Consider the following 12,471-nt stretch of genomic DNA (forward strand, 5'->3'; position numbering starts at 1 on the left):
TAATGGAATATTAGTAAAGTATCTTAATTTTATACTTTGGGTTGAGAAAGGAGGGTAGGAAAAGAAAGTTAATCTAGGAAAGGGAACCTGTGAATTTCCAGTCTTGAGCACATTTCATCAATCCATTTCTAACTGTCTATATAAGCCACATCCTCTGGCTGAGTCCCCTGGAGAACGGAAATAACAAAATCAGGGCCAAGTGAGGGGAAGCCCAGGCTCCTCAGAGACTGTGCCTTCCCCACAGCAGCTTCCTGGGGGTGCCTGTGACAGACTCTCTTTGTTGAAGACTGGGCCCTCACTGTTCTCTTTGTGAGGGTAACCTGCTACTCCGGAAAGTAGCATGGCAGCCTTGTTATCACATGATGCAAGTAGGACCAAAGGCACCGCAGATAAAAAAATCTTGGCTGATGTGATGGGCTATTGCTTTTTTCTTTTTTTTTTTTTTTTTGAGACGGAGTCTCACTCTTGTCACCCAGGCTGGAGTGGTGCAGTGGTGTGATCTCGGCTCACTGCAACCTCTGCCTCCTGGGTTCAAGTGATTCTTCTGCCTCAGCCTCCTGCATAGCTGGGATTACAGGTGCCTGCCACCATGGCCGACTAAGTTTTGTACTTTTAGTAGAGATGGGGTTTCGCCATGTTGCCCAGGCTGGTCTCAAACTCCTGACCTCAGGTGATCTGCCTACCTTGGCCTCCCAAAGTGCTAGGATTACAGATGTGAGCCACCACGCTCGGCCAGGCTATTGCTTTTCTTTTTCAGTGTGGGGTTGAGTCCAGGGGTGGGTTAGAAAGTGATAACTGGTTGTAATCCTTTCCTGAGCTTTATTTCTCATGAGGTACGGTTGTGTAAGTAGGTCTGAGGGGCTTAAAAAGCCAAGTGTAGCTGGGTGTGGTGGCACATGCCTGTAGTCCCGGCTACTCAGGTGGCTGAAGTGAGAGTATTGCTTGAGCCCAGGAATTCGAGGCTGCAGTGGGCCATGACTGCACAACTATACTCCAGGCTGGGCGATACAGCAAAACCCTGTCTCAAAAAAAAGTTTGTTTTTTTTTTAAAAGACAGGGTCTTGCTCTATCGCCCAGGCTGGAGTGCAGTGGCGGGATCTTGGCTCAACGCAGCCTCGACCTCCTGGGCTCAAGTGATCCTTCTGCCTCAACCTCCCAAGTAGCTGGAACCACAGGCGCATGCCACCACACCCGGCAAATTTTTTTATTTTCGTAGAGACAGGGTTTCATCATGTTGCCTAGGTTGGTCTCGAACTCCTGAGCTCAAGCAATCTGCCTGCCTTGGCCTCCCAAAGTGCTGGGATTACAGGCGTGAGCCATCATTTCCAGCCCATTCTAGTTTTATCATTAGAATATCACTGTATTATGTCTGAGTTCTCATCAAATCAGACCAATTCTATTCTGATTTTCTAGGCACTTTCAAAAATTCTTACACTATTAATAATGATGAAACAATGAAAATATTTAAATCAAACATGTTCTTTCCCTCTGCTTACACACATCGAGCACACACAAAGGCTTCCCCAATGCAGGCAGCTGACTTAAGATCCATGAGGCAAGAATATTCAAGAGTGTCTCATTTATTACAAATGCCTAGGATGGGCTGGGCCTAGTGGCTCATGCCTGTAGTCCCAGCACTTTGGGAGGCCAAGGCGAGAGGGACACTTGAGCTCAAGAGTTTGAGACCAACCTGGGCAACATAGTGAGACCTTGCCTCTACTAAAATACATCCCTGCCTATGGAGAGCAGAGATTACCACTATAATTATATACTAGATTTCTGTCATTTCCTTCGAACTTAATGATAGGTAATCTTCCTTTAAACATGTGCTAAAGTTCCTACAGTCCTGACCATCTCAACTTAAAGGAGATCCCGCCGGGTGCAGTGGCTCACACTTGTAATCCCAGCATTTTGGGAGGCCGAGGCGGGTGGATCACCTGAGGTCAGGAGCTGAAGACCAGCCTGGCCAACATGGTGAAACCCTGTCTCTACCAAAAATAAAAAAATTAGCTGGGCATGTTTGCAGGTGCCTGTAATCCCAGCTACTCGGGAGGCTGAGGCAGGAGAATTGCTTTAACCCGGGAGGCAGAGGTTGTGGTGAGCCAAGACTACAAAATTGCACTCCAGCCTGGGTGACAACAGCAAAACTCTGTCTCAAAAAAAAAAACAAAAAAAACAAAAAAAAGAAAAAACCGGAGATCCCAGGAAGTCAGAGGTGCCCTCCTGCTCGAGTAAGCAGCACACCTCAGCAAACAGCAGCCACCACCTGGGCCATTCTCCTCTATGGTTCCCCATGTGCTTTCATATTAACAGATACCATGGGCCAGGGTATGGTCAAGGGAATAACACACATGTGCTTAAGAATTGGTTTCTATTATGACTATTCACCTTTTGCCATCTGGAATGGCAGCCTTATAGGGAGAATCTTAATGTAGGCATCATTTGATACAATTTTATAGTTTAAATGAAAAGGAATGAAATGCAGTGCTGTGTATTTCATTAAGATCAACAAAACCTAAACAAACAGAACAGGTGGGGCCAACCTTCAGTTTCCATTTGCCAACTGGATACCAGAAACACTCTACTACAGATACTTCCCTTGTCTTTTTGTTTGGTAGGAAGAAACCAAGTTAGGACACTATAAGAGATAGGAACAAAATAATAAGAGCCAAGGAAGAGCAATAGAGGCATGCACACAGTCGTCTCTAAACAAAAATTACAAGCATTTGATGAATCAAAGGTAGGGGATGGGGCAGAGGGGCTGAAGGACTTACAGAGGGGTACAGGTACGAATTAAATGGCATATGTACAGGTACCAGCTTATACCAGTTACACTGAAACCTAGAAGTCCATAAGTGTTTGAGAGCCTAGCAGATTCATAATACCAAGCTGCTACTTTAACAGGCTCCACCACTAACTGATGGAGAGTTGTGTAGAGAAAAATTACATGTAACTTATCTGCATACTTATACAGAAGCCAGAGAGATGAAAAATTAACCACTTGGTAATAAACCTGCCTAGTCCCTGCACTCAGCATTTCCCCAACCTTACTGGCATTCAGAGGCTGATTATTCCCATCATGTATCATAAAGTCTAGCCAAATACCAAAGACAGCCAACTGACAGTCTTCAGCTCCCAATGTAAGTTGTGGCCTGTTAACTTTTCTGGAACTTAGGAATCCTAAGTTGGAAGGACCTGCTCATAGTTCTTACCCTGTGGCAACTCAGAGACGAAAGCCATTCTGGCCCCAGAACGCTACGGACAATCTTACTTGTCCTGGTTTGAAAGTACTCTGTAGCTGACCTTTAGAATATGGTCTATCAGACCTACCTGTTAGAACCAGCTTTTTCTGAACCGATAACTTTAAAACAGCGTGTTTACTTTTTTTTTTTTTTTTGAGATAGAGTCTCTCACTCTGTTGCCCAGACTGGAGTGCAGTGGCATGATCTCAGCTCACTGCAACCTCTGCCTCCTGGGTCCAAGCAATTGGGTCCATGCCTTGGCCTCCTGAGTAGCTGGAATTACAGGCGTGTGCCACCAGACCCGGCTAATTTTTCTGTTTTTAGTAGAGATGGGGTTTTGCCATGTTGGCCAGGCGCTGGTCTCGAACTCCTGGCCTCAAGTGATCCACCTGCCTTGGCTTCCCAAAGTGTTGGGATTACAGGCATGAGCCACTGCGCCCAGCCTAATTTGCTGTTGCTCTTAATTTTACTCTTTAACAGACTTAATTTTACATTCAAACTCCAAAGCAACGCAACAAAGGGATAATTTGGGAAAATTATTATCTTGAATTGCTGGAACTCTCACATACTGCTAGAGTGTAAACAGGCACCACCACTGTGCAAAAAGTTTGGCAGCATCTATTAATCTGAACATATGCATATCCTATGATCCACTCTTAGGTTCATAAATACTCAATTCTATACCTCAGGGATATATACAACAGAAATGTACATATATATCTTATCAAAAGACATGTGCTCATGTATTTCACAACACCACAAACTATTCATAATAACTAAAATCCAGAAATCAGTCAAATGTCCAACAGGAGAACAGACTAGTAAATAATACAGCCACAGAACACTGTATAGCATACAGAAGGAACAAATGTACAACCACTAACAACAATGTGGATGCATCCCAGATACACAGTGTTGAGTGAAAGAAGCCAGACGTGGCCGGGCATGGTGGCTCAAGCTTGTAATCCCAACACTTTGGGAGGCAGAGGTGAGAGGACTGCTTGAGCCCAGGAGTTCAAGACCAGCCTGGGAAATATAGTGAGCCCATGACTCTACAAAAAAATTTAAAAAGCAGTGGGGCGTGGTGGTGTGCACCTGTGGTCCCAACTACTCAAGAGGCTGAGGCTGCAGTGAGCCTTGATGGTGTCCCTGCACTCTAGCCTGGGTGACAGAGTATGGTCCTGACAAAACAAAACAAAATAAAACAAAACAAAACAAGGAAAGCAGCCAGATATAATAAATATCATTGTGGTTACATTTAGATAACATTCAACCAGCCCAACTAGTCTACGGTGCTAGAAGTCAGGTGCCAGAAGGCGACTGAGTATGATGAGGGCCTCTGTGTGTTCGTTACACATGAATATTCTCTGTTAAAACTCATCAATTCTGTAAGTATAAAGGAAGTAAAAAAATTTAAAAAAAACCCTCAGCTGAATATTTATGATTGTGCATTATCCAAAATGTACATTTTATTTCAATAAAAAGATCATAAGACTATCTTGTCATAGACTAAAAATAAAAAAAACCTCTCATCATGCACTGCACTCAATAATTCTTTCCTTTACAAATTCACTTTAGAAAAGTCTATTTTTGTGAGAAAGTAAAAAGATTAAAATGACCTATTTCTCTTCCAAAGACTATTTTTATGAACTCTAGTTTGCTGGCACTGCTTCACTAGAATAGCTGTATCTGAATCTGCTGTAAATCCCCTTAGTCTTCTGTCACGGGAGGCAGCACTGTGGCACTGGCCTCACTTTGCAATTAGATGGAGCTCAGTGTGAATCCTGGCTCCACCATGCAGCAAAGTTCTGTGGCCTTGCCATGCTTTGTAAGGTGAGAATGAAAAGTAAGTGAAAAGTAAATGAAAAGTAAGTGAAACAATGTGGGTAAGGGGCATGGCACACAAATACCTATTATCACCAAAATCTCATTTAGGGAAGAAAGTAGATGCACCTCTCTGCTCATCTTTTACAAACTAAATGCAGATGCTAGTGCTCCTTAGATGTTCTGTGAGATTTAATGTGAATATGATGCTTTAGCACCATTAAAAGCCAAATACCATGTAGCTACAGTAAACTTCCTCTTAAAAGTTTATCCCAGTATTTTAGAAACTGAATTTTTATTTATTTATTTATTTTTTAGAGACAGGGTCTCACTCTGTTGCCCAGGTTGGAGTACAATGGTGCAGTGTCATAATCACAGCTCACTTGCAACCTCAAACTCCTGGGTTCAAGTGATCCACCAACCTCAGCCTCCTGAGTAGCTAGGACTACAGGTATGTAGTGCCACCACACCTGGCTTTTTTTTGGTAGAGACAGCTTCTCTCTATATTGCCCATGCTGGTCTCAAATTCCTGGGTTCAAGCAATCCTCAAACCTTGGCCTCCCAAAGTGCTGGAATTAATGGTGTGAGCCACCAAGCCTGACCTAGGAATTTAATTTTTGAATAACTACTGTTTTTGAAAAATTACTTTGAGATCTGCACTCTGTTAAGCATTTGTATCTTTTGAAAGCTTAACCCTGGAGAAAATCAGATTCTATACAGAGAATTTAAGATCCACTCAAGTAGACAGAGAAGAAGACTGAGAAAGAAAGCATCTGGTTGTGAGCAGGGCAAACTTCTAAGGCTTTCTCCGCAAATGTCATTTAGAGTGGCAAGTCTGGTGATGGTAGTAAATCTCATGATTGCACATTAATCCTCTGAATGTGTCTAAACAAAAGCTTCCCAAAGTAAACTTAGCCCTGTTTTTCAGTAAAGCCAATAAAAACTACTAAAACTAAGGCCTAAAATATATTTTGGGTTGTGAATAAGTGTGTTGATAATACCATGACTTGGCCAGAGAATTTGCATCCCAACCCCAGAAGCACAAACTTTGGCTCTGGCTAAGCACTTAGTATATTACTGTTGATAAACAAACTATAAAAATCTTACAAGATGACTTTCACTAGACTAACAATACACAGCACACACTCACACATATTGCCCTCTAAGAAGAGAAGGAATGTGGGGTTGGGGGGTGAACTGGAATTAAAAGTACATCTTAGGTTTTAATGATGCTGGCAGTTAAGCTTGAAGGAACTATGAGTTCAACTTCCAAAATGGTTAAAATTTAGTAAATAATAGCCAACTCGAAACAGCTCTCACAAGCTACAAATGGGACAATTTAAGCATAAGAAAATGCCAAGCACAGTGGAACATGCCTATAATCCAGCTACTTCAAAAGCTGAGGCAGGGGGATTGCTTGAAACCAGGAATTTGGGTCTAGTCTGGGCAACTCAGTGAGACCCAACGTCTTTTAAGAAGCAACACAAATAGTATCTATGATAGACTGAAACACACAAAATATTTAAAAACTTGTAATTTTACAATATTAAAAATATACACAAAAAAACCTTCACTGGTCACCTTTGGTGACTGGGGGGCAGCAACTCATTATACAGACAACCAATAGAGGGAAAATATGATGCATTTATCCAGGTTTTCCTATGAGAACTGATTTTCAGGGTAACTAATTGAGACACAGTCTCACTCTGTCACCCAGGCTGGAGTGCAATGGCGCAATCTTGGTTCACTGCAACCTCCACCTCCTAGGTTCAAGCAATTCTCATGCCTCAGCCTCCTGAGTAGCTGGGACTGCAGATGTGCACCACTATGCCTGGCTAATTTTTGTATTTTCAGTAGATATGGGGGTTCACCATTTTGGCCAAGCTGGTCTCGAACTCCTGACCTCAGGTGATCTGCCCACCTCGACCTCCCAAAGTGCTGGAATTACAGGCATGAACCATCATGCCCAGACTAAAATAGCTAATTCAGGAAGCAATTCTGAATGCTAAATTCTAAAACAATTAAGTTGAATGGGGATTTTTATAATGGATGAATCCAACTGATAACACCAGAACTACTGATCAATCTTAGTATCACAAAAAGAAAAACTGACATTATAAGAATGCCTGACCTCATAAGTTAATCTTGGCTGGGTGTGGTAGAGCTCATGCCTGTAATCCCTGGACTTTGGAAGTCCGAGGTGGGAGGATTGCTTGAGCCCAGGAGTTCAAGATCACCCTGGGCTACAAGGCGAAACCCTATCTTTATAAAAACATAACCAAAAATTAGCCAGGTGTAGTGGTGTGCGCCTGTAGTCACAGCTACTCAGGAGGTTGAGATGGGAGGACTGACTGAGCCTGGGGGGTTGAGGCTGCAGTGAGCCATGATCATGTCACTGATGTCACTGCACTCCAGCCTAGGCAACAGAGCAAGACAGTGTCTCCAAAAAAAAAAAAAAAAAAAAAGGTGAATTTGAATCTGATAAAATATCCAGAGCAATCCTCTGGTTTATAGGAAATGTGTGTTTGTGTGTAGGTGGGGTGGGGGTTAGGACATATGACATGACACTATGCACCTTTGGTGTATAATCAGGCATAGCCACATTGCAGAAAAACCCTGGTTTCTTCAACACATAAATGGCACAAAAAAGGGAAGGTGAATTATTACATAGATTTTTAAGAGACATGTCAACAAATGTGTGAATCTTAATTGAATACTGATTCAAACAAACTAAGCACTCAAAGATATTTAACGAAAGATATTAGGAATTATGGTTACTTTTGTTTGATGGTGATGATAGTTATGTTAAAGAATAAGACTCCTTTGGCCGGGCGCGGTGGCTCAAGCCTGTAATCCCAGCACCTTGGGAGGCCAAGACAGGCGGATCATGAGGTCAGGAGATCGAGACCATCCTGGCTAAAATGGTGAAACCCCGTCTCTACTAAAAAATACAAAAAAAACTAGCCGGGCGAGGCGGCGGGCGCCTGTAGTCCCAGCTACTCGGGAGGCTGAGTCAGGAGAATGGCCTGAACCCGGGAGGCGGAGCTTGCAGTGAGCTGAGGTCTGGCCACTGCACTCCAGCCTGGGCGGCAGAGCGAGACTCCGTCTCAAAAAAAAAAAAAAAAAAAGAATAAGACTCCCACTGGTTAGAGATATATTTGAAGTCTATCTCATTTCCCAAAGTGAGGAGGAAAAGATAAAAACAGACTCGAAAATGTTGATAATTTTGAAGCTGTCCAATAGGTACATGGGGGATTATCATACTATTCTCTCTACTTTATCTATGGTTGCAGATTTCTGTAACAAAAAGTAAAAGTGGCAGAAAGATGATGGTTGCTGAAACCAGGTCATGGGAGTTTGCTGTGTTACGTGTGTTTATCTTTGAAAATATCTACAAATTTTTTAAAGTATCAATAATCCAAAGATAAATTCTGAATGAACTCTGAGATATTACTGTCCATTCAGAGACCGACCTACTCAAAGAAAAGGCATCATACCAAGAGAAAAAGAACATGGAAGGCCTTATATGGCGATAACCCTAAATCTCACATGCCTACAATTTTCTAGATGACAATGAAAATTTTGAACAGTCTTCATGAGAAAACACCAACTGTGTGGTTGGCCTCAGTGATGCTCTGTGCCTCTGTAGTGACCAAAAGCTTTTTCCAAGAGCAGGGCCTTCCTCTTACCTGGCTGGGGTGGATGAGGTGGTGGCATCTGGTGGTGCATCAGAGGGTAAGGAGGGGGCTGTTGATGAGGCATCATGCCAGGGTGCCCTGCTGCTCCAAGTGGGGCCAGGCCAGGTCCTCCTGAGTGCTGGTGGGCCTGTTGAGGGTTCTGGCCATGCTGCTGCTGTTCCATTTGCTGTCGTGCTCGTAATTCAGCATACTTGAGCTGTTCCATGTGGAAGTTTTGGCGTTCAGTAAGCAACTGCTGCCTCTGTTGTTCTAGCTGTAAGCAAAGGAAGTGGAAGGGAAGAGACACCAGAAGAGGCTTTCAGGATTGGATAACACAAAGAACAACTACATAATGCCTGAATTCCTTCTATCCCATCACACTGACATCACCACCTCACTTCCTGCACCTTCTACAGTGAGAACAAAGGCGTTATTTGAGTAGCATATTTCCATTTGGACATCTGTTACCATGCAACGTCTTCTCCATGTTGAGTCTAAGTCTTTCCTTGTAATCTTCCTGCAGTAGGGCTACTGCTCTTTGGGCTCACTTGGACACATGTAATCCCCTCTATGTTTGGCAGGCCTTTAGATAACTAAAAATACTTCCTATGGCTGTCTGAGTCTTCCCCAGGTAAAATGAGCCTCTGTTGTCCTTGTAATAGTTCCTCAGATGTTAACATTTCAAGTTCCCCCAACTTCCTATGTGCTCTCTTTTGGATGTGATACTCTTTTGGTTATCATCTATTTTAGAACATAACACCAGAGTTAAATTACTCTGCATGAGTTGATGTGGCCTTAGCTGCAAAGATATGCATTTCTCTATGTGGAACTTTGGCAGTGCCACTGCAAATCTTAGCTTTCAAGTACCCAAAATTATACTTGGTGACACATTCACGGAATATTTTAGTTGCCTATAAAAAAATCAGCATGAATCTTAGTTTAACGACTACAAGCATTTCAATATTCAAGATAATCTTTCTGGCACCCAAATGAGAATAAAGAGAAATACAATATTATATGTTTAGTTCAGAGAATGAAGCCTATCCTAAATTAATTTAATTCAGGGATGATAAAGAAAATCATGCAGGAAACCTGAACATGTAGGAAAATGAAAATCCAGATCTCTGAAAGTAGTATAAAAATCATAAGCATTAGGAGGGTTAATAAACCCACTTCTTTTCAATAATGTCTCCATCCCATCATTTTCATAGAAAAATCTGAGTCATTGGGAATCATTTTCTTGTGCGGTGTTGTCCAATACAGCAGTTACAAGCTACACACAGCTACTGAGCACCTGAAGTGTGGCTAACACGAAATGAGATGTGCTGTCAGTGATGCACAGTAAAATGGAAGACTTAATATGAAAAATTGTTCATATAGGCCGGGCGCGGTGGCTCAAACCTGTAATCCCAGCACTTTGGGAGGCCGAGACGGGCGGATCACGAGGTCAGCAGATCGAGACCATCCTGGCTAACCCGGTGAAACCCCGTCTCTACTAAAAAATACAAAAAACTAGCCGGGCAAGGCGGTGGGCGCCTGTAGTCCCAGCTACTCGGGAGGCTGAGGCAGGAGAATGGCGTAAACCTGGGAGACGGAGCTTACAGTGAGCTGAGATCCGGCCACTGCACTCCAGCCTGGGCGACAGAGCGAGACTCCGTCTCAAAAAAAAAAAGAAAAATTGTTCACATAGATTACATATAGAAACAATGTATATATGTAGGTTTTACATATACTGAATTATGTAGAACATCATTTCACCTGTTTTTAATTTGGTTACTAGAAAATTTCAGTTATATATATGGCTCACATATTTCTGTCAGATAGCACTATTCTGATGCATTTAATAGGTTAGGGAAATAGAACATTTTTGCTTTTGGGGGCAGCCAGTTCTGTGGATAAACACTACACACTATTATTTGCAAAAACCAGATGGAATAAGCATGAGAATTAGCCTAAGAATCTGGGCCTTTGGCAGAGGGCCAACTGGGGAAAATCCCTGTGAAATTGAGTGAGAAGCATCACTGGTTATAGGAGTAGCAACTAGGGTATTTCCATGGACAGATGGGGTGTGGGAAGACAGGCCATGAACACAGTATGAAGAAAAGACGCATGAGCAGGCGAAGAGGAGAACAAATAAAAAGAGTAAATGGTATAGCTTATGTCCTGGATTTTGGTAACTGGCTTGTAGACTTTCCTTAGGGAGAGGGAGATCTTCTGAAACAAAACATTTTGAGAGAGGTTGACGGTTACCAGGAACAAGCAAGACAGGGTTCTACTGGTCCTAATAGTCTAGTGTGGGCTCTTCATTTTCTGGGAAAGGTGATCTGAGGAGGGTAAAGCCTGGCCTGGTTCAGTTTCCTGTGTGCATGATGAGAAGGGAGCTATAAGATGTAAACAGCAAGAGAATCTTCTGGAAGTCCAGTTCTGCAGGAAGACTAAACAGATTAGTAAGTAAGAGGCAAAATGATTATAAAAGGTGGGGTGGGAAATCTAAATATTCTGGCTACAGATCCTTGGTTTTGCTTTCTTCTTACCATTCTTTCTAGGAATTTAGGACTTGAATTTGCTTAAGAGGTAGCCAGAAAACGTCCTCTTATCTATGTTTTTGTTGAGTGACTACTGGTCTGAACAGCTTGGCTGTAGTCCTACCGTTATGTAAGAACTATGGAATTCAGGTCAAGATATGCTTTATAAGGAAGCTGAACTGCTACTGGAGGGAGCAGTGACTCTAAAAAGAAATTTTGGTCTCTGCATTCTCTAGCTGAATTTTGGGTTCTGTTTTTAACCAAACTAGTCTTTCTTTGGGGGCTTACCTTAATATCAAGGTATTATCTTTGGAAACAAAAAAAGAATCTACTAATAAGATGAGAGGGCCAAGCTGGGAAGAAAAGATTGGCCAATTTTCCTTGCCTACAACATGAGCTAGCCTGTATTATCCTCTTTATTTTCTGAGTTTCATCTGTCATTTTAAAACTTAGAAGGTAATTTAAAAAAAGTAATTAGAAGAATTAGAAAGGATAAGCGATTAAACACATACATAAACCTGAAAGAGAACCCAGTTTAAACCAAAAGTTCCAATGTGGGGCTAAACAGATCCTATGAGTTGAGAGCAATGTCCAAATAACAGGCTACCAGTTGGCTCCACAAGGGCCATGTCTGCTCTGGGGCAGATGCAGCAGAGCTTGCCACCATGTACTGGCCTCATTATGCAAATAAAATAACTTTTCTTGTTCTAGACATCTTATTTTTATTAAATCAAGTTGAAGACTGCATTCACTTTTGTGACAATCAGAAAGAATGTTAACTAGGAATTTTTGAGGGAAAATTGCCAGTACTGGTCATATTTTAAATGCACTTAACCAATGAACCAGTGATTAGGCATCTGGAAATACTGTCCTAAAATACCGTATGTATGCACGTGTAAGGATGGTCATCAAGGCATTCTTTTTGATGTTCAGTTACATAAGATAACCTGAATGTGGAAAAAAACAAGTTGCAATAAAAATATTTATAAGATAATCCAAGTATATAAAAATGACTTTGTGATCATGTATAAACACATTTAAAATGTTCTGAAAGATACAAACTATTAACAGTGATCATCCATAGGAATGAAACTGGGAGTAGGAGAACTTTTGTCTTTTTTTTTTTTTTTTTTTTTGAGACGGAGTCTCGCTGTGTCGCCCAGGCTAGAGTACAGTGGCCGCCTTCCAGGTTCAAGCAATTCT

General features: G+C 42.1%; 1 protein-coding gene across 2 annotated transcripts in view; it reads right to left on the minus strand.

Moving 5' to 3' along the window:
• The window catches only part of SMARCC1 (SWI/SNF related BAF chromatin remodeling complex subunit C1), a 194,554-nt gene that overhangs the window by 16,697 nt on the left and 165,386 nt on the right, over positions 1-12,471 (minus strand). For both annotated transcript variants that reach the window (XM_045386359.3, XM_045386358.3), the window contains one exon: positions 8,756-9,017. In XM_045386359.3, coding sequence (XP_045242294.1) covers positions 8,756-9,017 — 262 coding nt within the window. The remainder of the gene's footprint in view (positions 1-8,755; positions 9,018-12,471) is intronic.

The sequence above is a fragment of the Macaca fascicularis genome, chromosome 2 (genome assembly GCF_037993035.2).
Source record: "Macaca fascicularis isolate 582-1 chromosome 2, T2T-MFA8v1.1".
Classification (NCBI taxonomy): Eukaryota; Metazoa; Chordata; class Mammalia; order Primates; family Cercopithecidae; genus Macaca; species Macaca fascicularis.